The following is a 22,895-nucleotide window of genomic DNA, read 5'->3' as shown; positions in this document are numbered from 1 at the left end:
GGAAATGCGAGAATAGAAACTAAATTATACAGGTCTGAGTTGTACGGGGAGGAATGCCAAATCAAGTAGCTTACACAGAAATGGAAGTTCGTTGTTTCACGAAAACACAAGGAAAAGTTTCTAACAGAATGTTAATTAGGATTGCCCATCATCCCAGAATTAGTTACTGTGACCCAAAGCTGAGACCAAAGAAGCATCAAATACCAGAAACTCTTAAAAAGCTGCTGAACCAGCTTTGTCATCTCCAATCATCTCACACATAGTCTATAGAGAATGATTAGAGAGATAAGGTTTTGAGTTCCTAGAATATGGTGAGCAAGTAAGGAAGACATTTCCCTTCTTTATGAAGCCAAGTAAGGGTGTTTTAAAAGAAACCCTTAAACACTGAAAATTTCTACACTAAAGACTGTCACCTCACTCCCAATGTAAATAGACTGTTTGGTGTATTTTCCATGCATGCCTATTTAGTATGGAGGAAGAGAGAACTTAAGAGACAAGAATTTTTTTTCAGATGGTAATTTTAAAAAGTTTTTATTTTATTGAAGCATGGTTGATTTACAATGTTGTATTAGTTTCGGGTGTACGGGAAAGTGATTCAGTTTATATTTATTATACACTCTTTCTCAGATTCTTTTCCCTGTAGGTCACTGCAAAGTTTTAAATATGTATATATCCTTATATATATCCCTTCGTTGTACAAGGGGCTTCCTTGGTGGCTCAAACGGTAAGGATGCTGCCTGCAGTGTGGGACACCAGGGTTCATTCCCTGGTCAGGAAGATCCCCTGGAGAAGGAAATGGCAACCCGCCCCAGGATTCTTGCCTGGAGAATCCCGTGGACAGAGGAGCCTGGTGGCCTACAGTCCACGCGGTCACAGTCAGTAGGTCCTAGCTGGTTGTCTATACCAGAAAATGGGACCTCATCAGACACCCAATCGGCCCAGCACTTTGATCCTGGGCCTCCCAGACTCAAGAGGTTAGGGAAGTGAATGTCTGTAAGCCAACCAGTCATGGTATTGCCTTGTGACAACCTGACTAAGACCCATCAGGAATTCCTGGCAGCCAGGAACCTGTTACACAGTAATCTCTGTGGTCAGCTAGACTTACCTTTTAACAAAGCACAGCACTGGGATGACACCTCCTCTGTTTATAAACAAAGATTCATATGTGACTGAGCTTTCAATGAGAATGCCCCATGAGCTTTCCTGAAGGGGGAAAAATGTGTAGTTATTTTAGTTAAATCTGAGAGTTCAAAAAAAAACACTAAAACTTACAACTAGAAAAATATAGGAATCACGTTACCTTAATATATAAAGTAGTAGGACAGCAGAGCTAAATAATAAAATGTCTGTATTTTTAAAAGACCCAAGTACTAGCTCCTGACGTTGTGCCAAGGACATAGTATTTGTGTGGCAATTGAGTCTGCACAGACAACTTTTAATTACCACACTTGTTTTGGGATGAGGGCCTGATTTAGGCCGACCTGGGCTATGGAACAAGCTCTGCAACTTACTCTGGGTGTGAACTTTGACAGTATTTGATGACTTCAGGGCAAGTTCCCCCCACCATTCATAAAATGGGATGGATCTGATGGCTCAGTCAGTAAAGAATCCGCCTGCAGTGCTGGAGGCCTGGGTTCGAATCCTGTGTCGGGAAGATCCCCTTGAGGAGGACTTGGCAACCCACGCCAGGATTCCCATCTGGGAAATCCCTCAGACAGAGGGGCCTGGTGGGCTATAGTCCATGGGGTCACAAAGAGTCAGACCCAACTTAGCGATTAAACCACTACCACCATTCAATACATACCAGGGATTGGTACATTTTCAAAACATGAGCAGAGAGTATTTTCATCGTTGTGAATCGTACTCTCTCACAAACTCTCATTTCTAACATTGTTGCATGAGAGCTGTCAGATATTGCCTAAATGAATGTGCTTATGTTCCAGCAAGTCAATTCACAGGCATTAAGAAGTTGGCTGGATTTGTTGGCCCACAGGGCATGGTTGACAACTCCAATTATGAGCTTTTGTTTGTAAAGGAGAGAGTATGGTACATCCGTCATAAACAGCAACTAACATACATTTTTAAAGAAAAACAATTAACTATGTATACAGGCATATCTCCGTAATGGTGAATTACACGGATGCGCAAACCACTAGGCATACAACTCATCATATATTATGATTTCAAATATTTATATTATAGAATTAGAAAACACTACCAGTATCAAAAAGTATATTCAACTCTCTGATGCAGTTAGTGTTGATCAATATTTAGATATATGTTTCAACTTTAGTTATACCAATTTAACATGTTGAAAGTATAGTCTTCAGGATTGCTTGCTAGTAATTCAGATTGCTCAGGTTCAAATACCATTTTTGGCACTTAATGTTCATGTGACAAGAAATAACTAGGATTAAGCTTTTTAATATTCCATGGCTACAGTAAGAATTCGTAGGGTTGAGCGCTATATGGTACAGTATTACATAAGAGGAACATTCAACTTCATTTGAATTTGGCACAAATGGTACTTATTTGTTCGTATACTTGAGGAGTCCCCAGGTAATTCTGCTTCAGAAATAGCTGGATAATAGAAACGCAATCACACTGTCAAATATCCATTTTGCTCTCTCCCCAACAACTTACTATCTTTTCCTTCCTCTGGAAGGAACCTGTCTTCATGAATGACAAATAGAAATCTCAGCATTTATCTGCTTAAAGACTAACCATTTATTATCTCAATGAAAAAGCGTGTATCCCCTCCCTATAAATCCCATAAAATTCCTTAGTTACATTTGCCCTACTATAGCTATGTAAACTGACAGCTGGCATGACCTTTTCATTTCATAAATATCTGAGTGCTTACATTTTATTTAACAAACACCTGTATGTGAGTGTGTGTTAGTTACTCAGTCACTCCAACCTTCGTGACCCCACGTGCTTGTGAAACGCTGGGCATTATTCTAGGTGTTGGGAATACAGCATGCAACAGATGATTGGCTCCTGTGTCTGGAGCCAGGAGTAAAATGACTCCACATAAGCCACAGGTACTAAACCAGGACAGAGGCGGGTTCAAAAAGGAAAACCAAGATGCCATCTCCATAGGTGTCAAGGAGATAAAGAAAAAAATCAGTAAACGTGAGACAACATAATTTAATGGACTACGGGCACGGGTACCCCATTCAGATCCCAGACGCCCCACTCTCTGTGTGACACTATCTTCCGACAGGGTTACATGGCGGCTAGGTAAGCAAACTGTCTGGTATATGATCATGACTGTTTATTTAATCAGTAAAACATGATGAAACAATTAAAGCTTCTAAGACACTCATCTGCACAACTGACAAACTTCACTAACTTTCTCACGTCAGGATCCGTTTTATTCAAAATAACTAATGAAATCTCAAGTCTTTTGGCCTGGGAAGACTGAATTCTTTCTTAATTATACAGCAGTTACTATCCTGATATCCCCCATTTTAGGTGAATATTTAAATCAACACAACAAAAGGGTGGGAAATTGTGGAGCTGTTTCAAAAGAAAATGCTTTTTTCAGGTTTGATTTTTCCCTACAGACTATAAAATCTCTCCATCAAAAACAGGGGAGATGTATTAGGAAAAGGCAGACAAAAATGAATGCCTGGTTTTTTAAATCCCATATTTTATCTGTTTTTTTTTTTCTATTGTAGAATTACCCAAAAATTTAAGACAGAGGGTTGGGCTTCCTTGGTGGCTCAGATGGTAAAGAATCCACCTGCAATGCAGGAGACCCAGGTTTGATCCCTGGGTTGGGAAGATCCCCTGGAAGAAGGAATGAGTACCCACTGCAGTATTCTTGCCTGGGAAATCCCATGGACAAAGGAGGCTGGCGGGCTACAATCCATGGGTCACAGAGTCGGACGTGACTAAACATCTAACACACAGTGTAACATGAGCTATAAAATCAGTCGACAAAAATAGTTACACAGAGTTAATAATTGGGGTTATACCCACAAATAAGAAAAGACTGTTCCTTATTAAAATAATGACTCATCTTACGTAAGTCCTGATGCCACAAGTAGTAAGACTGTAAAGGAACTCAAAGGAATCAGGCAGCTCTGTGGTGACGGGGCAGCCATCTCCGAGAAAGAGCTCATGAACCTGGGGTAGCAGCTCATCCACAAACGGCGTTCGTCTCACTTTGACCTGGAGCCAGTTTTTAGCACAGTTGACAGACACTGGTGGAAGAAAAAGAGAGAACAGTTCAGATTACATGTCATCTCTAAACAGTAGCTCAGAAAATTTTCAGCCTCTTAGCTGAAATGCCTAGTTCCAGAGCAAAAAATGCCTTGGTTCCATTTCTATTTATTCCACCGTGAAATCTTGGGTGAATGACTTAATTTTTATGTTTATGTGCCTCAGTTTCCTTTTCCAGATTGGGTGAAGTCATGGAGCTACTTCCTGGGAATCAAACATTAAATTAGACAAGGCTCTGATAGTTTTTCACTGGAACATGGGACCTTGGGGATATTCAGTAATTGAAAAAGTGCCCTTTATCTGATTATTTTTTTTTACATATTAAAATTGTTCCCCAATTTGTACACACTGTCTAGAGAAACAAATGAACATCCACCTTTAAATTGAAATGGTATCCCTTTTCAGCATTAATAACACTAAGTAGCACATATGTGGCCCTCTTCAAAATAAATGTATTTCCTCTGTTTTCAAGCAATCCTCCCGGTGGCTCAGATGGTAAAGAATCTGCCTCCAATGCTGGAGACCCACAGTCCATCCCTGGGTGGGGGAGATCCCCTAGAGAAGGGACTGCAATCCACTCCAGTGTTCTTGCCTGGAGAACTCCACGGACAGAGGCGCCTGGGGGGCTGCAGTCCACAGGGTCGCAGAGAGTCAGGCACGACTGAGCAATTAACACTACTGTGTTTTCGAGCAATAGTGCATTATCTGATGTGATTTACATACATTCAGTTCTGCAATTGCATAGATCATACCAGTTTGATTACCATGGCTTATAATATTTTCTGATATCTGGTAAGGAAAGTCACTTATACTCATGTTCTACTTCAGGTTAATTCTCAATTTCCTAGTCAGCAAAATGGCACCTTATTACTAAGACTCTATGACACAGTTTAAAAATAAAATAGGCATCAGCTTTAGTTATGATTCCTAATTCTAGTATGAAATTCACTGTTAATAAAGGAAGCAACATAGTATAACATACACAGTTAATATTCAAATGAGAATATCCCTTTTAATGGCTACGAAACAGTTATAAAAATTAGGCATCATGAGCTTGACCACAAACAAAATCTTCATATAAATAAAATATTATTGAGTTCTAGGGGCTAATTTGGTTATTGTCCAATAGGATTAGATAAGATGATGACTGCAGCCATGAAATTAAAAGACGCTTACTCCTTGGAAGAAAAGTTATGACCAACCTACATAGCATATTGAAAAGCAGAGACATTACTTTGCCAACAAAGGTCCGTCTAGTCAAGGCTATGGTTTCTCCTGTGGTCATGTATGGATGTGACAGTTGGACTATAAAAGAAGGCTGAGTGCCGAAGAATTGATGCTTTTGAACTGTGGTGTTGGAGAAGACTCTTGAGAGTCCCTTGGACTGCAAGGAGATCCAACCAGTCCATTCTAAAGGAGATCAGTCCTGGGTGTTCTTTGGAAGGAATGATGCTAAAGCTGAAACTCCAGTACTTTGGCCACCTCATGCGAGGAGTTGACTCATTGGAAAAGACTCTGATGCTGGGAGGGATTGGAGGCAGGAGGAGAAGGGGACAACAGAGGATGAGATGGCTGGATGGCATCACTGACTCGATGGATGTGAGTCTGAGTGAACTCCGGGAGTTGGTGATGGACAGGGAGGCCTGGCGTGCTGCGATTCATGGGGTCGCAAAGAGTCGGACACGATTGAGCGACTGAATTGAACTGAAGCGTAATAATGTGGATCAAAGAAAATTTAAGGTTGTCTTTAAACATGGACTCTTCATTATACCCATTTAACATCAGTTGATTAGTTTCCCACACTTCAGATGACTACGTTTAAGTCATGTTGCTAAGTGGCTGAGTAGGATTAAGACACAGGTGGAATCTGTTGAGAGCCTTTGGTCTAAAAAGGAACCACTAAGCAGCGGACTGCTCTGTCCCTCAAGGAGCGCGGTCCAAGTCCTGAGAACCTAAGCAACCTCCTTTCCGAGGCATCGGGCAGCCTCCTGACTCATCCATTCAGCACAAGTATTTCTAACAAGTAACAAGCATGTCCAACACAAAAGCAAATAAGAACCTAACAGCATCCTGAAGCCACTTATGGATTCAAGAGGAAACACGGCGGCAAAGATGCACAGATATGACTACGTAGCTCAGTGAAAATAGACGGCCATTAGATATTAGCAGATGATCACCAAATTATAAATATTCACCCCAAAGCCAACGGTATTTAAAAAAGCACCCCACTGCTTGACATGCCGCCCTTCAGAACCCCCCTTTTCTCTTACAGTTATCCAAACTACGGATCAACAGAAAAAGCACGAGGAGTCCTGCTAACACAGAGAGGCCTTCATTCTTCAGATGAGCCAAGGCTACACAGGAAGCAGGAAGCGGAACAAAGTGGGCTCAGAACCGCTTATAGGCCCCGTGTCTGCTCAGCTGCCGGCGATGCCCCGTCACCACTCTGGAACACACACTGCTGGCTTTTTTTCTCTTACTGGCTGAAAGTGTTCTGTTGTGATTCAGAAAACCAGAATGTAAACGTGAGAAAGTAGTTCTAGACTCTACCCTTCCAGCTGTGTCTTCTGCAAGCTTGAGGCCATGTCTGAAATGGTGTCTTAAGTAATGTCTGATATGTGTCTATTGGAACATGAAGAACAGAGCTTTACAAGATGATTTGAGGAGATTCGGGTGGTTAACGCAGAAGAAATTATTTATGATTTGATTGATAATACTGTTTATCATAACCATGCTGGGGTCATTCTGATCCAGTTGGTTTACTAATCCTTCTAATGAGCTTCAGGAGATCCTAATTCAAGTAAACACATTTGCAAAACTGCGGTCAAAGCTTTAAAAAAAACACTGCTTTCTGTTTTAATTTAGCCTTCCCAAGTGTATTTTATCATAAATGCATACATGTCCAGGTTGCTGAAGGAAAGTTTATGAGAGCATTTTTGTCCAGTAAAATATAGGAATGTAAAACCTGAAAGGAGGAGAGATCGTGGATGAAACTAACAGTTTGAACTAGCTCGGTATTTTAGCAAGAAACAACAATTACAGAAGCTCCATCTCAAAAGCAGAAGTTTAATGTTACCTTTAGAAATTATATAGCATGTTTCATAGATGGCTTCTGATTATAGGATAATTGCTAGTGAAAATTATCAAAAGTATAGAAATTTCCAGGACCATGCAGTGATGTAGCAAAGAACAAGCTGCAAGATGTACCTGTGATCATGAGAGACCACAGTGAAAGCTCTTTCCACTAAATACTTTAATTATACTTTATGTCTCATAAAATCAGTGAGTTTTTATTTTGGAGTGTGTGTTGTTAAGTAATAACCGGGAATTAAGGAACTTCAGTAGATTTAAATTTACAAAGACAGTATCAGTGAACTATAGCTGGTAATTATCTTAATTATGCAAGATAGGAATGTAGGGCAAACAGTTGAAACAGTAAGGAAGTATGCAGAATAACACCGAAATTTCTTACTGACCAGTAACTCACACATTCTTTTCCCCCATGCTCAGGCAAGCCAGACAATATTTTATTGTAGGACATCATGGTAATTTTATTTACAAGTATTTCATTTCATGGATGCATCTCTATCTAGTTATTCATAACAAATGGAATTTATATTGTTCTATATTGAATTACTGACAGGTTTATTTACATAAACTGTCTCAGAGAATTTTAATATCATTGGCTGTGGCTTCCCTGGTGGCTCAGTGGTAAAGAATCTGCCTGGCAAAGCAGGAGATGAGGGTTCAATCCTCGGTCCAGGAAGAGCCCACATGCCACAGAGTAATTAAGCCTGTGCACCACAGCTATTGAGCCTGTGCTCTGGAGCCTGGGAGCAGCGACTAGTGAGCCTACCTGTGGCAACTACCGAAGCCCACGCGCCCTCCCGCCCTTGCTCTGCAGCAAGAGAAGCCCCGCAGTGAGAAGCCTGTGCGCCGCAACTGGAGTCCAGCTGCTGCAACAAGAGAAAGCCCGAGTGCACCAGTGAAGACCTAGTACAGCCAAAAGTAAATCACTGTTTTTATTTTTTAATTAATTTTTTAAATTTTATTTTATTTTTAAACTTTACAATATTGCATTGGTTTTGCCAAATATCGAAATGAATCCGCCACAGACATACATGTGTTCCCCATCCTGAACCTTCCTCCCTCCTCCCTCCCCATACCCTCCCTCTGGGTCGTCCCAGTGCACCAGCCCCAAGCATCCAGTATCGTGCATCGAACCTGGACTGGCGACTCGTTTCATACATTATATTATACGTATTTCAATGCCATTCTCCAAATCATCCCACCCTCTCCCTCTCCTACAGAGTCCAAAAGACTGTTCTATACATCAGTGTCTCTTTTGCTGTGTCGTATACAGGGATATTGTTACCATCTTTCTAAATTCCATATATATGCATTAGTATACTGTATTGGTGTTTTTCTTTCTGGCTTACTTCACTCTGTATAATAGGCTCCAGTTTCATCCACCTCATTAGAACTGATTCAAATGTATTCTTTTTAATGGCTGAGTAATACTCCATTGTATATATGTACCACAGCTTTCTTATCCATTCATCTGCTGATGGGCATCTAGGTTGCTTCCATGTGCTGGCTATTATAAACAGTGCTGCGATGAACATTGGGGTACACGTGTCTCTTTCCCTTCTGGTTTCCTCAGTGTGCATGCCCAGCAGTGGGATTGCTGGATCATAAATCACTGTTTTTAAAAAATATCATTGCCTATGCATCTAACACTTCCTTCAGAATGGCAGCATAGTCATTAGAAAACCATGAAAATGAAATTTTCATGCTGCATATGAAAACCATGAAATATTTAAAATCTGACGGACATTTATGTCTTCTCTTTTTCAATTAACTAACAGTCTCCTCCCTAGAGACTGTATTTCCCTTCTTGCTCTGCTGAGACCTGACCTTATTATCAGCCTGATGGGATTAAGGATAGTCGGAGCAGATTTTTAAGGAGACAAGTGTCTTTTTATGAAGATCCTGCCTCAAGGAAGATATTTGCAGACTCTGTATGCAAGGGGAAGAGGCTTTCCTCCAGAAAGGATTGGGCCACTTTAGCTGTCTAGAAGTTTTAGATGAATCAAGAGTATTTCCAGGTGCTTTAACCTTTTCACAATTTATCATACCATATGGTACAGGGAAAATTCAATATTCTTTTTGATTAGGAAATTGAAGAGTTACCTAAAATGGAGACTGTTCTGCTAATAACTTCTCACTTAGCTAGGCAAAAGGAAACTAGACCCAGAAGCTGCTGCTGCTGCTGCTGCTGCTAAGTCGCTTCAGTCGTGTCCGACTCTGTTCGACCCCATAAATGGCAGCCCACCAGGCTCCCCCGTCCCTGGAACTCTCCAGGCAAGAACACTGGAGTGGGTTGCCATTGCCTTCTCCAATGCATGAGACTGAAAAGTTAAAGTGAAGTCGCTCAGTCGTGTCCGAAGCTGTGCAACCCCATAGACAGCAGCCTACCAGGCTCCCCCGTCCCTGGGACTCTCCAGGCAAGAACACTGGAGTGGGTTGCCATTGCCTTCTCCTAGATACAGAAGCACCTGTGTAGAATTATCTAAATGAGTTGGGGAGGGCAATGGAATCAATTTTGGCTAGCCATTATTTCTTATGTCTTAGCTTGTCCACAAAAGGACAGTGAAATAAGTCTTTCCTGACTGGAGTTACTGAAAGGATCCCAGCTCTACAGGGTGTTGGAGTGGGAGGGAAATGAATACCACAGAACCCACCTGAAATCCTTTCCCTTATGATAGAAGAGATTCAGCTTCATCTCTTAGGGTCCAGGTAAACATGTGGACTCACTCTTACCCACAATTTACTTAAAAAAAAAAAACAACTTGCATTTTGCTTTTAAATCTTGCAAGGATCTTGTTAAAAGACAGAGTTCAATTGAGTAGTCTGGGTGAACTCCGGGAGTTGGTGATGGACAGGGAGGCCTGGCATGCTGCGATTCATGGGGTCGCAAAGAGTCGGACACGACTGAGCGACTGCACTGCACTGAACTGAACTGAATTAGACTTGATATGTAACACTTCATTCTAACAAGCCCCCAGGTCATAACCTTGCTCATCTATGGATCACTCTTGTATTTGAAAGACTGGAGAGGTTATCTATATTCTGGGGTGGCTGCAAAGATGGCTGGGGGAAGTGGAAGGCCCTGAGACTGAAATGGAAAATCTAAGAAATCACGCATTCATTTGAGGAAGCAATTGTATCAACACAGGGAAGTTAAGCAAGTTACACTGACTAGCGTTTGTAACAAACCCAATTTCTATTCTTCTCTTGACAGCCACACTCCTAGGAAAAGTCATTTATACTCTTTCAGGTTCTTTCTTATCCTCTGTTTTTTGAATTGAAGTATGGTTGCTGTATACTATATCAATTACAGGTGTATAATGTAGTGATGCACAATTTTTAAAGGTTATACTGCATTTATAGTTACAGAACATTCACCATATTCCCAATATACAATATATGCTTGTAGCTTCTTTTATACCTGATAGTTTCTATCTCCTAACCCCTACAGGAGGCTCACCCCGCCCCCTCCCTCTCCCCACTGACAGCCACTAGTTCGTTCTTCCTGTGAGTCTGCTTCTTTTTGTGATATTCACTAGTTGGTTTCACATATTTTTAGGTTTCACATATAAGTGACATTGTATGACATTTGTCATGTTCTGTCTGACATTTCACTTTAGCATAATGCCCTCTAAAACCATCCATCTTGCTGCAAATGGCAAGATTTTGCTCTTTTCATGGCTGGGTAGTATCTGCGTGTGTGTGTGTGTGTGTGCACACGCGTGTGTGTGTGTGTGTGTGTGTGTGTGCATGTGTGCGCGTGTGTGTGTGTGTGTGTGTATCACATCTTTATCCACTCATCTGTCGATAGGTTGCTTCCATTGGTTGGCATTTGTAAAAAATGCCGCTATGAACACTGTTGTGCATTTATCTTCTCAAATTAGTGCTTCTGCTTTTTCCAACTTCTTATCCACCCTCTCCTAAACCTGACTGTTGAGCATAGCGTCTCCACCAAAGCCGCTTTTCCCAGCATCATCAGTGCTCTGTCTGTCCGCTAGAGCGAACGGTCAATTCTTAGTTCTCAACCATCCTACCTAACCTTTCAGAAACGAGTGATGTGATTATTGCCTCCACCTGTGTGGCTGTCTGGACGCCACTCTCTGGTAGATTTGCTTCCAGTCTACCTTACTGGTTGGTTTCCTCCTTTGAGGTTTCTGTCTCCTCTCAGCTACTTCTTAATATCAGAAACCCCAAGACCTGAGCCTTGAGCCCATTATCTTCTTTTCCTCACTTTTTTTGCTTGAACTCATCCAGTCTTAGCAGCTTTAAATTTTTGCTGATCAATACAAATTTTCTACATCCAGCCTGGACCACCTCCTCTGAACCCCAGACCTATATGTTCAATATCCACTTGCTCTCTCCACTTAGAAATCTAATGAACATCTTAAACTTGACGTCTACCGAATAGAGCTTCTAAGCCAGGATCTCCCACATTCTTATCAAGCTAGTGGCACCTCCCACTTTCAGTTCAGTTCAGTCGCTCAGTCATGTCCGGCTCTTTGTGACCCCATGAATCGCAGCACGCCAGGACTCCCTGTCCATCACCAACTCCCGGAGTTCACCCAAACCCATGTCCATCAAGTCAGTGATGCCATCCAACCATCTCATCCTCTGTCATCCCCTTCTCCTCCTGCCCCCAATACCTCCCAGCATCAGGGTCTTTTCCAATAAGTCAGCTCTTTGCATCAAGTGGCCAAAGTATTGGAGTTTCAGCTTCAACATCAGTCCTTCCAATGAACACCCAGGACTGATCTCCTTTAGGATGGACTGGTTGGATCTCCTTGAAGTCCAAGGGACTCTCAAGAGTCTTATCCAGCACCACACTTCAAAAGCATCAATTCTTCGGCACTCAGCTTTCTTTATAGTCCAACTCTCACATCCATACATGACCCCTGGAAAAACCATAGCCTTGACTAGATGGACCTTTGTCGGCAAAGTAATGTCTCTGCTTTTTAATATGCTGTCTAGGTTGGTTATAACTTTCCTTCCAAGGAGTAAGTGTCTTTTAATTTCATGGCTGCAATCACCATCTGCAGTGATTTTGGAGCCCAGAAAAATAAAGTCTGACACTGCTTCCACTGTTTCCCCATCTAATTCCCATGAAGAGATGGGACGAGATGCCATGATCTTCGTTTTCTGAATGTTGAGCTTTAAGCCAACTTTTTCACTCTCCTCTTTCACTTTCATCAACAGGCTTTTTAGTTCTTCTTCACTTTCTGCCATATGGGTGGTATCATCTGCATATCTGAGGTTACTGATATTTCTCCTGGCAATCTTGATTCCAGCTTGTGCTTCCTCTAGCCCAGTGTTTCTCATGATGTACTCTGCATAGAAGTTAAATAAGCAGGGTGACAGTATACAGCCTTGACGTACTCCTTTTCCTATTTGGAACCAGTCTGTTGTTGCATGTCCAGTTCTAACTGTTGCTTCCTGACCTGCATACAGATTTCTCAAGAGGCAGGTCAGGTGGTCTGGTATTCCCATCAAGAGCTCAAATATCGTAAAGTCTCCTGGATTCCTCTCTTATACCCCCATATCCAACTCTTTGCAAATCTTTCTCAGATTATATTGATATATCTATACAGGTATATATCTCTTCAAAATCTGAGCACTTTCTGTTTATTCCACTGCTCTACCTAACCCAGGGCTCTCAACTTCAACCCAGGAAATTCTCTGTTGTGTATGTTGGGCGGGGGCGGAGGTAGGGAGTGCTGTCTTACTCTCTGTAGGATGTTTAGTGGCATCACTGGCCGGTGCCCCGTAGCCTTAAGCAACACACCACCACTAACACCACCTCTCATTGCAAGAAAAAAAAACCTCTCCAGATTCGTCTAGTGCCCTGAAGGGAAAGATGGCCCCTAGATGAGAACTCTGAGAACTGGTCTACCAAGCCCTCCTACCCTCCCACTCAAGAGTACCAGCGTTCGTCTTGGTTTCCCTACTCAGCCTTTCCTGGAGGAGGAAATGGCAGCCCACTCCAGTCTTCTTGCCTGGAGAATCCCGAGGACAGAGGAGCTGGCCGGCTGCAGTCCGTGGGGTCAGAGTCGGACACGACTGGGCGACGGAACAGCAGCTCGGCCTTTGCGCCCCCTGGTGTCTGCTCCGCGCGCAGCAGCCAGGGCGATCCGAGCCGCCTGTCCGCTCTCGTCACTCCGAGGCTTTCCGGTGACTCGCCCTGCTGTTTCAAGTACAACCAAGGTTGTCAGGTCAGTTTTGAGAGGCTAGCCCTCTCCACTCCCCTTGTTCTGGGGAGGAGGGGCTCTCCTGGTTTATTAGCACTCTCCCCTCCGACCGCACGCTCCTGCCTGCGTGAACCCGCTGGGCCTGGAGTCCTCAGGGACTCGAAGGTCTTGGAGAAGCTCCCCTCCCGGGTCTGCGCGGCTCACTCCCTCGCGCCCCTCGGGTCTCTGCCAGCCACCTTCCGGGCAGGCATTTCCTGACGCCATGCGCAGAAGAGCAGCCCTCACCCGGATATTAGCAGTCTCCCTTCTCTGCCAGGCTTTTTTCCTAAGTAGCATTTACCCCATTCCTGGAATTTATAGATTATGTGTTTTTTTTAATAGTCTGTGCCCTACCAAAATGTAAATTCCATGAAAGCATGTTCATCAAATGAATAAATGATCCAACTAGTTGTAAATCTTAGCTAAGCTTATGAATCAGCCACCAAGCAGGGAAGAATTAGTCATTCTGCCCTTAAAAACCTCTTTATAGTGAGCGTCAAAGCTTAAAATGACACAGCCCTTCAATAATTACAGACAGGTAATAGAACACACTTTATTCATAAATAAGTCTCCATGGAGTTAAAAGCAGGGGTAGTGTCTTTTTGAAAAAAAAAAAAAAAGATAAGAAGGCAACATGCCATTTGATTTAAAATAAAAAATTAGCTTTTTGAAACAGACAATTGGGTATCATTCAGTTCCATGCCAGCTCCTCTGATTTCTATAAAACAACACACTAAATCTTCAGTCCTAAACAGTCATTTCAGAAGTTGCCTTTGAACATAGATCTCATTTCTTCTCTTCTAGTAAGTTACATCATTTGGCACACAGAGAGAATGTAGTATTCAGATCGTTCCTGAAATAGAAGAAAATTTAAAATCAGTCCCAATATAAACATTATTTAACTATTTCAATGAGCTTGCTATTCATCAGTAAAGCAGTTTATATGTGTGGGGGTGTGGATGGGAGAGAGGGTATAGATTAAAAGTAAAAGAGAATTCGAGAGAAAGGAAAACATTTTACCCTTGGGACAATATCCTTAAGTGTGTAATGATTCCTCGCTAAACCATGAGGTACAACTGAAATTTTCTAAGACTACCCCGATACTTTCTGTTGCATAGCTCCACCTCTTTATTGATAACCCCAAATCAACATGCCTGTGGATTTATCTTAATATCCCTTCAGATGTGGCTCAAGGAGAAAGAACTGTACTGCCTGAAGGTATTCTGTCCTTCCTGGAAGAAGTAACCACCCAGCATTATGGCACTTCTGAGCTCACGTCACCAGGGATTACCAACACATCTAAGCCTTCACTTTGTAGGTTCAGTTTGACACTTTTTTTTTTTTTTTAAGATTTAGAACTCCATTGATGTTGGAATTGATGGATATTTCTTTCATCTTTGCATTTATCATGGAATTTCATATGATACCCCAGAAGGACAGCTCTTAAATGGGATCCCTGGAAGTTAGTGACATATTAACAAAAGCACATGATCAGCAACACCTCCAACAAACACAGGAAGGAATGCATGAACTGCCCATTCCTGAATTGGAAGCTTTTTAGGCACAAAATGCCTTAATACAAATAGGGGACATTTCCTTGTCAACTGTATTGGCTCTTGTCTAGGACATGCGTGGACAAAATCATAAAACGCCAGTTCCGAGGACCCTTACTGTGACTGCATTATGTAAGAAACTTCCATGTCTTCAGAGCTGGTTTCATCATCTCCACTTTCAGTTTCATTTGACAAATGGTACATGCTAAAAAAAAAAAAAAAAAATTAAAAGGGTACATACTAAAGTGAGAGAAGAAAATATAGAAATATCACATGAATCTAAGATCTATTCAGACCTTACTGTTTCCAAAACTGAGTTTCAGACCAAATTCCTATGACTAGTAGATGGATTGATTTCTGCTTATTGTTCCAGAACTTCACAGGCGGTGTTTGTGGTGTTGAGTAACACGGGCTTAGAAACCAAACTCTGGGTTTACTTCCTGGTTCTACCATCTACCAGAAAATGGTCTCAGGTAAATAATTTCACTGTGCCTCAATCTCCTTACCCCTAAATTGGCATAATAGTATCATCTCATTGAGCTGTCACGAAGAACAAGTCTATTTATACAGTGCTGGAACAGTGCAGGAATATGGTGATTAATAACTGTTAGTTGTTATTTATTGTCGTTATTATCTATGAGAAGAACACTATGTAGTAAGGCTCTTCTGTAATCACTGAGAGGAAAAAAAAACTCAGTTCAAGGTTTTAACCAGAAGAACCTAACAGAAAAATTATCCAAATAAAGTCCTACCAACAATCAGAAGTTTGCCAAGACCTGATCAAAGTTGCTATGATCTAAAAAGCTTGATTATTACAGGCTTTCTTAAAAGTTGGTAAGATACCAAAAAAATTAATCTTAACCTATGGATTCTGTTCTAGCATGTTCCATCTCTCTCCCTACATCTTGAGTCCAGCATGCTGACCTTGAATCTTCAGTGAGTTCATATACTATCATTTAGACTTTCTTAATTCTTTCAGGAACCTTGAATGTGGGTTCACACTTCAAAATAGCTAGATTTGATTAAGAGCTGGTTAAGATACATCAGATTTTCAGTGACTCTGACAGTTGTATAAAAAAAAAAAATCGTCATTCCATTTTTCAGTATTCCTGGTATTATATACAGGGCTTCCCTGGTGGTTCAGATGGTAAAGAGTCCGCCTGCAAGACAGGAGACCCACGTTCAAGCCCTGAGTCTGGAAGATCCCCTGGAGAAGGGAATGGCTACCTGTTCCAGTATTCTTTCCTGGAAAATTCCATGTACAGAGGAGCCCGGCAGGCTACTCTTTTTCCTAGAAGACAATTGAAATAACTCTGAAATATATAGGGCCAGGAATCAACAAACTGATGTTACCAATAGGGTTGTGTCTTTTCTCCTTCCCAGTTATGCCTTTTAATCTCTCAGGGTCGGTTTCTCATCTTGGAAACTAAGATGGAGCCGGGAACCAGGGCAGAAGTCTGGCATACCATGCTTGTTGTGTGACGACACACGACACGGGCATTTCAGCGGTGTCTCCGGAGTTACTTGACATATACTTGATTTTAGTCTGAAGCAGAAGAGTCTCCTGGAAAGTCTAAAGGGACAAAGAAAGATTTTAAGCAGATGTTTGTCTCAAGAGCCTCGGGAAACTTAATAATTATTTGAATAGGAAGTTGTGGGTCCTGCAAGCTCTCTAAAAGTGACCACAGTCAACCTCCATTCATGAGAAACTAAGCCATCTTCTCAATGGACACAAGCATTAAGGTCTGGCAGAATGCTTGTGTAGAAGAGGCAGGCAGCACTTGTGAACCAAAAGAAAAGGATCTCTGTGATTCAAATTCAAGAAAGTTTGCTTATACCTCCTTTTGAGAAACACTGCTGTAACTGGAATACTGCTTAGCTGTAGAGAGTATGAGCTTTAAGCCCGTGTGAATGCACTTTGGAACCTGGGAGCTGCCTCTACTCACATAAATCCCGGGGAACTTAGTTGTGTTTCTGTACAACAACAACAAAATACATGGAAAAAATAAAGGAAAAAGTCCCATTTTTTCAATAGATCAAAAAATAAGATCTTTAGTGATAAATTTAACTAAGAAAGTAGAACATCTAACACCGAAAATCACAAGGCTTTGGTGAAGGAAATTGAAGGCAAACAGTGGAAAGCTACCCCATGATCGTGGATCAGAGGAATTAAGATTGTTCAGATATCCATACTACCCACATCCGTCCATAGAGTAGACACAATCCCTATCCAAACCCCAGTGATACTTTTCACAGGAAACAGAAACTACCCTGAAGCTGTATTGACCGCAGAAACCTTGAAGAGTCAAAGCAAGAGAGGAAAGCAGAGCTGGGGGCATCACGAGTCACACTCCATGTGGTTCAGGATGGCAGCAAAAGATGAGCCTCAGCGTGGTCCCTCCCACAGACACACTGAATCTATAGCTGTGTCAACGGAACTGTTTCCTCTTGGGAAAAAACCTACCCTACAAAGCTGTATTAATCAAAACGTTATGGTACTGGCATAAAAATAGACACTTCTTAATAAAACATCCTGCATGCTCAACTCCACCTTAAATTTTGCTTTCTGTGGAACCCAATATTAGACATTCAGCTAGACTGGAAAATTCTATTATTTAATATTCCATTTGGGATAGGGAGCAAAATAGCAAGTAATTTTACAGCAAACTTTTGTAGGCTGCTAACATTTTAAAAATTAAGCCAAAATCCCAATCAGACTTTTTTAGCAGTTGGTATAGTTGATCATTCACTGTGCCCAGTAAGGCCCGTCAAAGTCTCTGGTCAGCGGGATTGGGTGGGGCTGGAGAATGTGAGACATCTACTTTGAAAAACCTTCTGATGCTTAACTATGTTATTTCCTCCTTCTGACTGCACCAGGCCAAACTTTATAAACTGTAATTATCACTTTATATGCTGCAATGTAACATGATAAGCTTGTGAGATGTGGAAACTTTCTAACTTGCCATCTTCCTGACTTTTCTGTCACTAATTGGATTTTATATCTACAAGGTTCACATTAGAGTTTGCAGTTATTACCCAACAAGAAAATAAGTATTTATCATCTCCTTCATTAATTTCCTCTGTCCTGAATGTGACTATTAGAGAAATCAGTCCAGCCATATTATAGATAAAAACTTGATGACTTCTGGTTTGGGGGCTGTTGAAGGAACCATACAACATTCAGGTTTTAGGTAAAATAGCCATTCCTCTTACTTTGGTTATGATGCCACATTTATTAGAATAGTAGAAAAATTCATAATGAGCATCTGGTGAAACGTAGGTTACAGGGCAGTCATTTCCTAAAAATGCTTCATCAGGATTCATGTACAAATTGTGAAATAGTGTGGGTTTAATCTTGGCATAGAACCAAAAGTAGCTGCAGCGTACTTTCACAGCTAAGAAGGAGAAAAGAAACACTTTCTGTTAGTGTTGCTGTCACACAAATCAGCCCAGAAAATTTTAGCACAGTTAATATAAACAAAGAGAACATCCTTCTGTTATTCACTCACAAAATCATGACCAGTTCTTTGCAACCCCATGAACTGCAGCATCATTCTTCTGCTAAGTTAAAAAAAAAAAAAAGCCTTAGAGCTGAGCAATTCTGCTAAAGACGGTCTCAGCATGTTACTTCATCCTCTAAAAATACCCATACTAAACATACATCCTTCAGTATGAAATAAAATCTTCTGATCTGGTTCTCCAAAGTCTTTGTGGAGCTGGCATCGTAAGACTGTAGCTATCAATGTCCTACCATTTTCGCTCTGCAGCATAGAGCGCCTTTGATCTCCCAGGTTCAACTGAAGCTCCTCTAAGCAAGCCTGTGTTTCCACGTTTGAATGTACAGCTTCGTGGTGTGTAAAAGGATGAAGTAAGGGCTGATGAAGCAATAATGACTTGTCCAAAAAACTAAAACCGAGCAACTCTGCTTCTATAGAAGCTGAGTGTCTGTGGTGCCTCCTCTTTTCCTGCTAAATATAACTGGACAGTAATTTTTGTATCTGAGAAAGGGAATCATTTTCTAATATAATTTTCTATGTGGGCTAGGTTCTAGAAGAATGTCACAATACCTTAAAATTACTGGATTGGGTAGGACGTGAGATATAAAGAGTCAAGTTGGCAATTTATGTGGTCTTCACTTAACATAAATCTTCTTAGTTGACTTGGAATACTAAAAGGAGCCTCAGAGGATACTGAAAACTCACCAACCAAATGAAAATTATATAACATGTAATTTTTTCACTAAGAGGATGCACAGATTGCAAATTAGCACGTGAAAAGATCTTAGCCAACACCATTAGCCATTATTTAAATATAAATTAAAATCACAAGGCGATATTACTATATACCTATCAGAGTAGCTAAAATAAAAATATGACATCAAGTCATATTTAACAGGGCTGTGGAGAAACTGAACCATTCATACACTGTTGGTGGCAGTGTAAAATATTACCACCCTGGAAATTAGTCTCTAGATTTCTTTAAAACCTAAACGTATGACTACCGTGTGAGCCAGGCTTCCCTGGAAGCTCACTGGTAAAGAATCTGCCTGCCAGTGCAGGAGACGTGGGTGTGATCCCTGGGTGGGGAAGATGAACTGGAGAAGGAAATGGCAACCCACTCCGGTATTCTTGCCTGGGAAATCCCAGGGACAGAGGAGCCTGGCGGGCTGCAGTCTGTGGGGTCGCAAAAGAGCCAGACATGACTGAGTAACTAAACAACCACAACCATATGAGCCAGAAATCGAACTCCATTTATCCCAGGAAAATAAAAATGTACATTCACACAAAATATATGCAAATGTTTATAACCGCTTTGTTCATAATAGCAAAAAACTAGAAACGTCCCAGATGCTTTTCAATGGGTGGATGATTAAACGATGGTATAAACATGCCATGGAATACTACTCATCACAAAGAAGAATGGAGCCTTGATACACACAGTGTCGGCAGACCTCCAGGCAATTTTCTGAATGGAAAAGCCAGTCCCTGGGACTAACTTACTGTATGACTCCATTTAGGGGGCATCTTGAGATGATGAGATTCGAGAAATGGAGAATAGATGTATAGTTGCCAGAGATGAGAGACTGAGGTGGGAGGGAAGCGAGGCGGCATGAGGAATTCAGGAGAGCAGATGTGACTGTCGAAGGGCAGCCTGAGGGGTTGTGACAGAAATGTTCTGCGGCTTGGCTGTAGCCATGTCAACATCCTAAAGTAATATTGCACTCTGTTTTGCAAGATGTTACCATTGGATGGAATTGAGTAAAAGGTGCACTTATCTGTCTGTAGCATGTCTTATACAACTGCTAAGTATTACACAGTTACATATGACTCTATTATCACCTAAAAATTTAAAAGTTCAGAAAAAAGCTCAGCCTGAGTTAGTCTTGTCTTCCCCTCAGATTGTCAAAAAGTAAGATATCTGCAACAGCAAGTGCTGGTGAAAATGAGAACAGCTGCCATTCTGCTGGGAAAACTAAACTGTCGCACCTCGTTAGAGAACAATAGGATAGGAGAGAGTGGGTTTTCCGACCTGCACACCTGTGGCCTCATGGTCCTGGGCATGCAAAAAAAATGCCCAAGTACAGACGTCACATGTAACAGACGAACGTGGGCATGTTCCACCCATCAACAGAAAAATGAAGATGGTTTATGGTGCGTTCACTCAATAGCATACCAGAGAAGACGTAAACCAAGCCTGCACTTATAAATCTCTAAATAGTGTTGAACAACAACAAAAGCTGTAGGATGGAACAAATAAAAGTTTTGAGTGCCTGCAAAACATGGGTTTATGGATCCATCTATTTCACATAAAATTATAAAATGCATAGAGAAATGCAAAATGACCAAGCTTCCATCTGGGCAAAGAGGGAAGAGAATAGAATCAAGGGTGGCCATGGGGACTTCAACTTTACCTGAACTTTGATTCTACCAGAAATTAAAATGGAAGCAAGTGTAGCCGATTATTGTGGATTTCATAAAGCTGGAGAGTGGGTCAATGAGTATTTATGTGATTTTATTGTTGTCTTTTAAAATATTTCCTAAGTAAAGGAAAGAAAAGTGTACAATAAACACACCACGACCCTTCCCAGTGCTCACACAGCAGATCTGGGTGGCCTTGTGAAACAGGTAACTTGATGAGAACATGTACATTCTTACGGAAACTCTGAAAGTTTGACATCAGAAACTGACAAACCAAAGTTCATGCATAGGGCAATCATCCATCCCACTTGCTCAGGAAGAAGACTTTTAGTGCTAAAACAGGAAAGCATAAGGAAAACCAAGACAGTTGATCACTCCACATAGGAAGGGCTGAATTCTTCCTCTCAGACACAATGGATTATTTATGAAGAATAATGTCAAGGACAACGGAGTCCCTAGATAAGGTTTCCTTCCAGCATGTCACATTCACAGAGTCCTGAGGTCCTGCCGCAGCCCATGGAAGTCTCCTTATGTTCCCGGCCACCCCACGCTCCTTACATTCAACCCACCTCAAGTATTTGAGCCCCAGGAATCTGACATGCTCTGAAAGGGGTCAGAAGAGAAGGGGAGTTGAGAAAAGCAGCTCTCAAGTTGGGGCAGACTCTTGAGTCTCAGAAAACATTTCAAGATCAAGCACCTAAAATAAACCTCCTTCACTATATGTATCCTCAGCTATTGCTAGGATTCAATGAGACCAAAATCATAAGTAATTCAAAAGTCACTTTGAAAGCTCCATCTTTCAACACTTAAAAAAATCCTCCTCTGCAAATATGTTGTACCTGACCAATCCCCAGCACAAGTCCATGTCAAAGAGAAAAGGACTAAGAGTCCTCTTAATCCCGAGGAAGGCTTCATTGGCTGAGATTGGAAACGAAATCCCACTTGAGAAATGGAAAGTTAGGAGCAGCGGACTTATATGCCAAAATGCCTAAAGACACACTCAGGTGTGAACAATCAACTACCAGCTCTGGGCAGCACACACGTGCCATAAATATATCATCGGTTCATTGCCTGAAACCTAACACTTTTTATTCAAATATTTTGTTCCCCTGGAACAGTGAATTTTGAAAGCCTACATTAATGCCCGTAAAACTCACGCACAAATTGTAATGATGACTATCAAAGCAGGAGACAGGTCTTTTAGATATGATTGGAAGATCAGTAGAAGGCTCTATTTCATTTTTTTAGAGTCTAAATCTTCAATTATGGGGTTGTTTTTACGCACTAACGTTTACTTTATTAAAACTCCCTATGATCCTATAACATCTTGGAGCACTAAAAAAATAATGACTGTAAGAGAATTCAATTATCCTGTGCACCTGAGAAGGTGAAGCCCTGAGGAATTAGGCGTGAGGATTTACAAGACTGATTTCTCCTGCTTTAACCTAATTTACCAACCATCTTCTGAACAATGGTCCTCAAAACTAGCAGACATCAGGTCCACCTGTAGAGCTCACTGAAGCTCCACACAGCTAGCTGAGCCCCATCTTACTGATTTGGTAAGACATAAGAATTTGCATTCCTGACAAGTTCCCAGATGACACTGATACTGCCCAGGAACCATACTTTGAGAATCACTGCTCTAAAGGTTTGCCGTCAGAGTACATGCTGAGTTGATGCCCATCAGCAGTGCTTCTCAAACTCTAAAGAGCCAACATATCACCTGGAGATGATGTTACAATGCACACAGCGATTTAGAGGCCTGGGGTGCAGCCGAGAGTCTGCAAACTCTCGGGCATTACCAGCGATGCTATTTTGTAAATAATCTTTAGCAAGGCTTGAAGATATTCTTATGGCATTCAAGTTCCTTTCTTCAAAAGAGA

General features: G+C 41.4%; 1 protein-coding gene across 1 annotated transcript; it reads right to left on the bottom strand.

Annotated features, from left to right (window-relative positions):
- Positions 1 to 13,899: 13,899 nt before the first annotated feature.
- Positions 13,900 to 22,566, bottom strand: LOC109569264 (oocyte-secreted protein 1). Its single transcript, XM_019974577.2, has 5 exons — positions 21,852 to 22,566; positions 18,308 to 18,489; positions 16,561 to 16,667; positions 15,213 to 15,299; positions 13,900 to 14,394 (listed from the first exon to the last, which is right to left on the bottom strand). The coding sequence occupies exons 1-5, from the start codon at positions 21,925 to 21,927 to the stop codon at positions 14,355 to 14,357; spliced, it is 492 nt and encodes a 163-aa protein (XP_019830136.2). The 5' UTR covers positions 21,928 to 22,566; the 3' UTR covers positions 13,900 to 14,354.
- Positions 22,567 to 22,895: the final 329 nt, after the last annotated feature.

This window comes from Bos indicus, chromosome 15 (assembly GCF_029378745.1).
Source record: "Bos indicus isolate NIAB-ARS_2022 breed Sahiwal x Tharparkar chromosome 15, NIAB-ARS_B.indTharparkar_mat_pri_1.0, whole genome shotgun sequence".
In the NCBI taxonomy this organism is placed as follows: domain Eukaryota; kingdom Metazoa; phylum Chordata; class Mammalia; order Artiodactyla; family Bovidae; genus Bos; species Bos indicus.
The sequence above is the reverse complement of the archived record's forward strand: the minus strand, read 5'-3'. Positions and strand labels throughout refer to the sequence as shown.

Bases quoted from the DNA above. Each gene is read 5' to 3' on its own strand.
- LOC109569264 (XM_019974577.2), bottom strand. From the start codon at position 21,927: ATGAAGCCTTCCTCGGGATTAAGAGGACTCTTAGTCCTTTTCTCTTTG. The intron at 16,668-18,307 runs GTAAGAGGAATG...TTGTCCCTTTAG, and splicing joins AATGTGGCATCATAACCAAA to ACTTTCCAGGAGACTCTTCT. The intron at 14,395-15,212 runs GTAAGGGTCCTC...CTTCTATTTCAG, and splicing joins TCTTACATAATGCAGTCACA to GAACGATCTGAATACTACAT.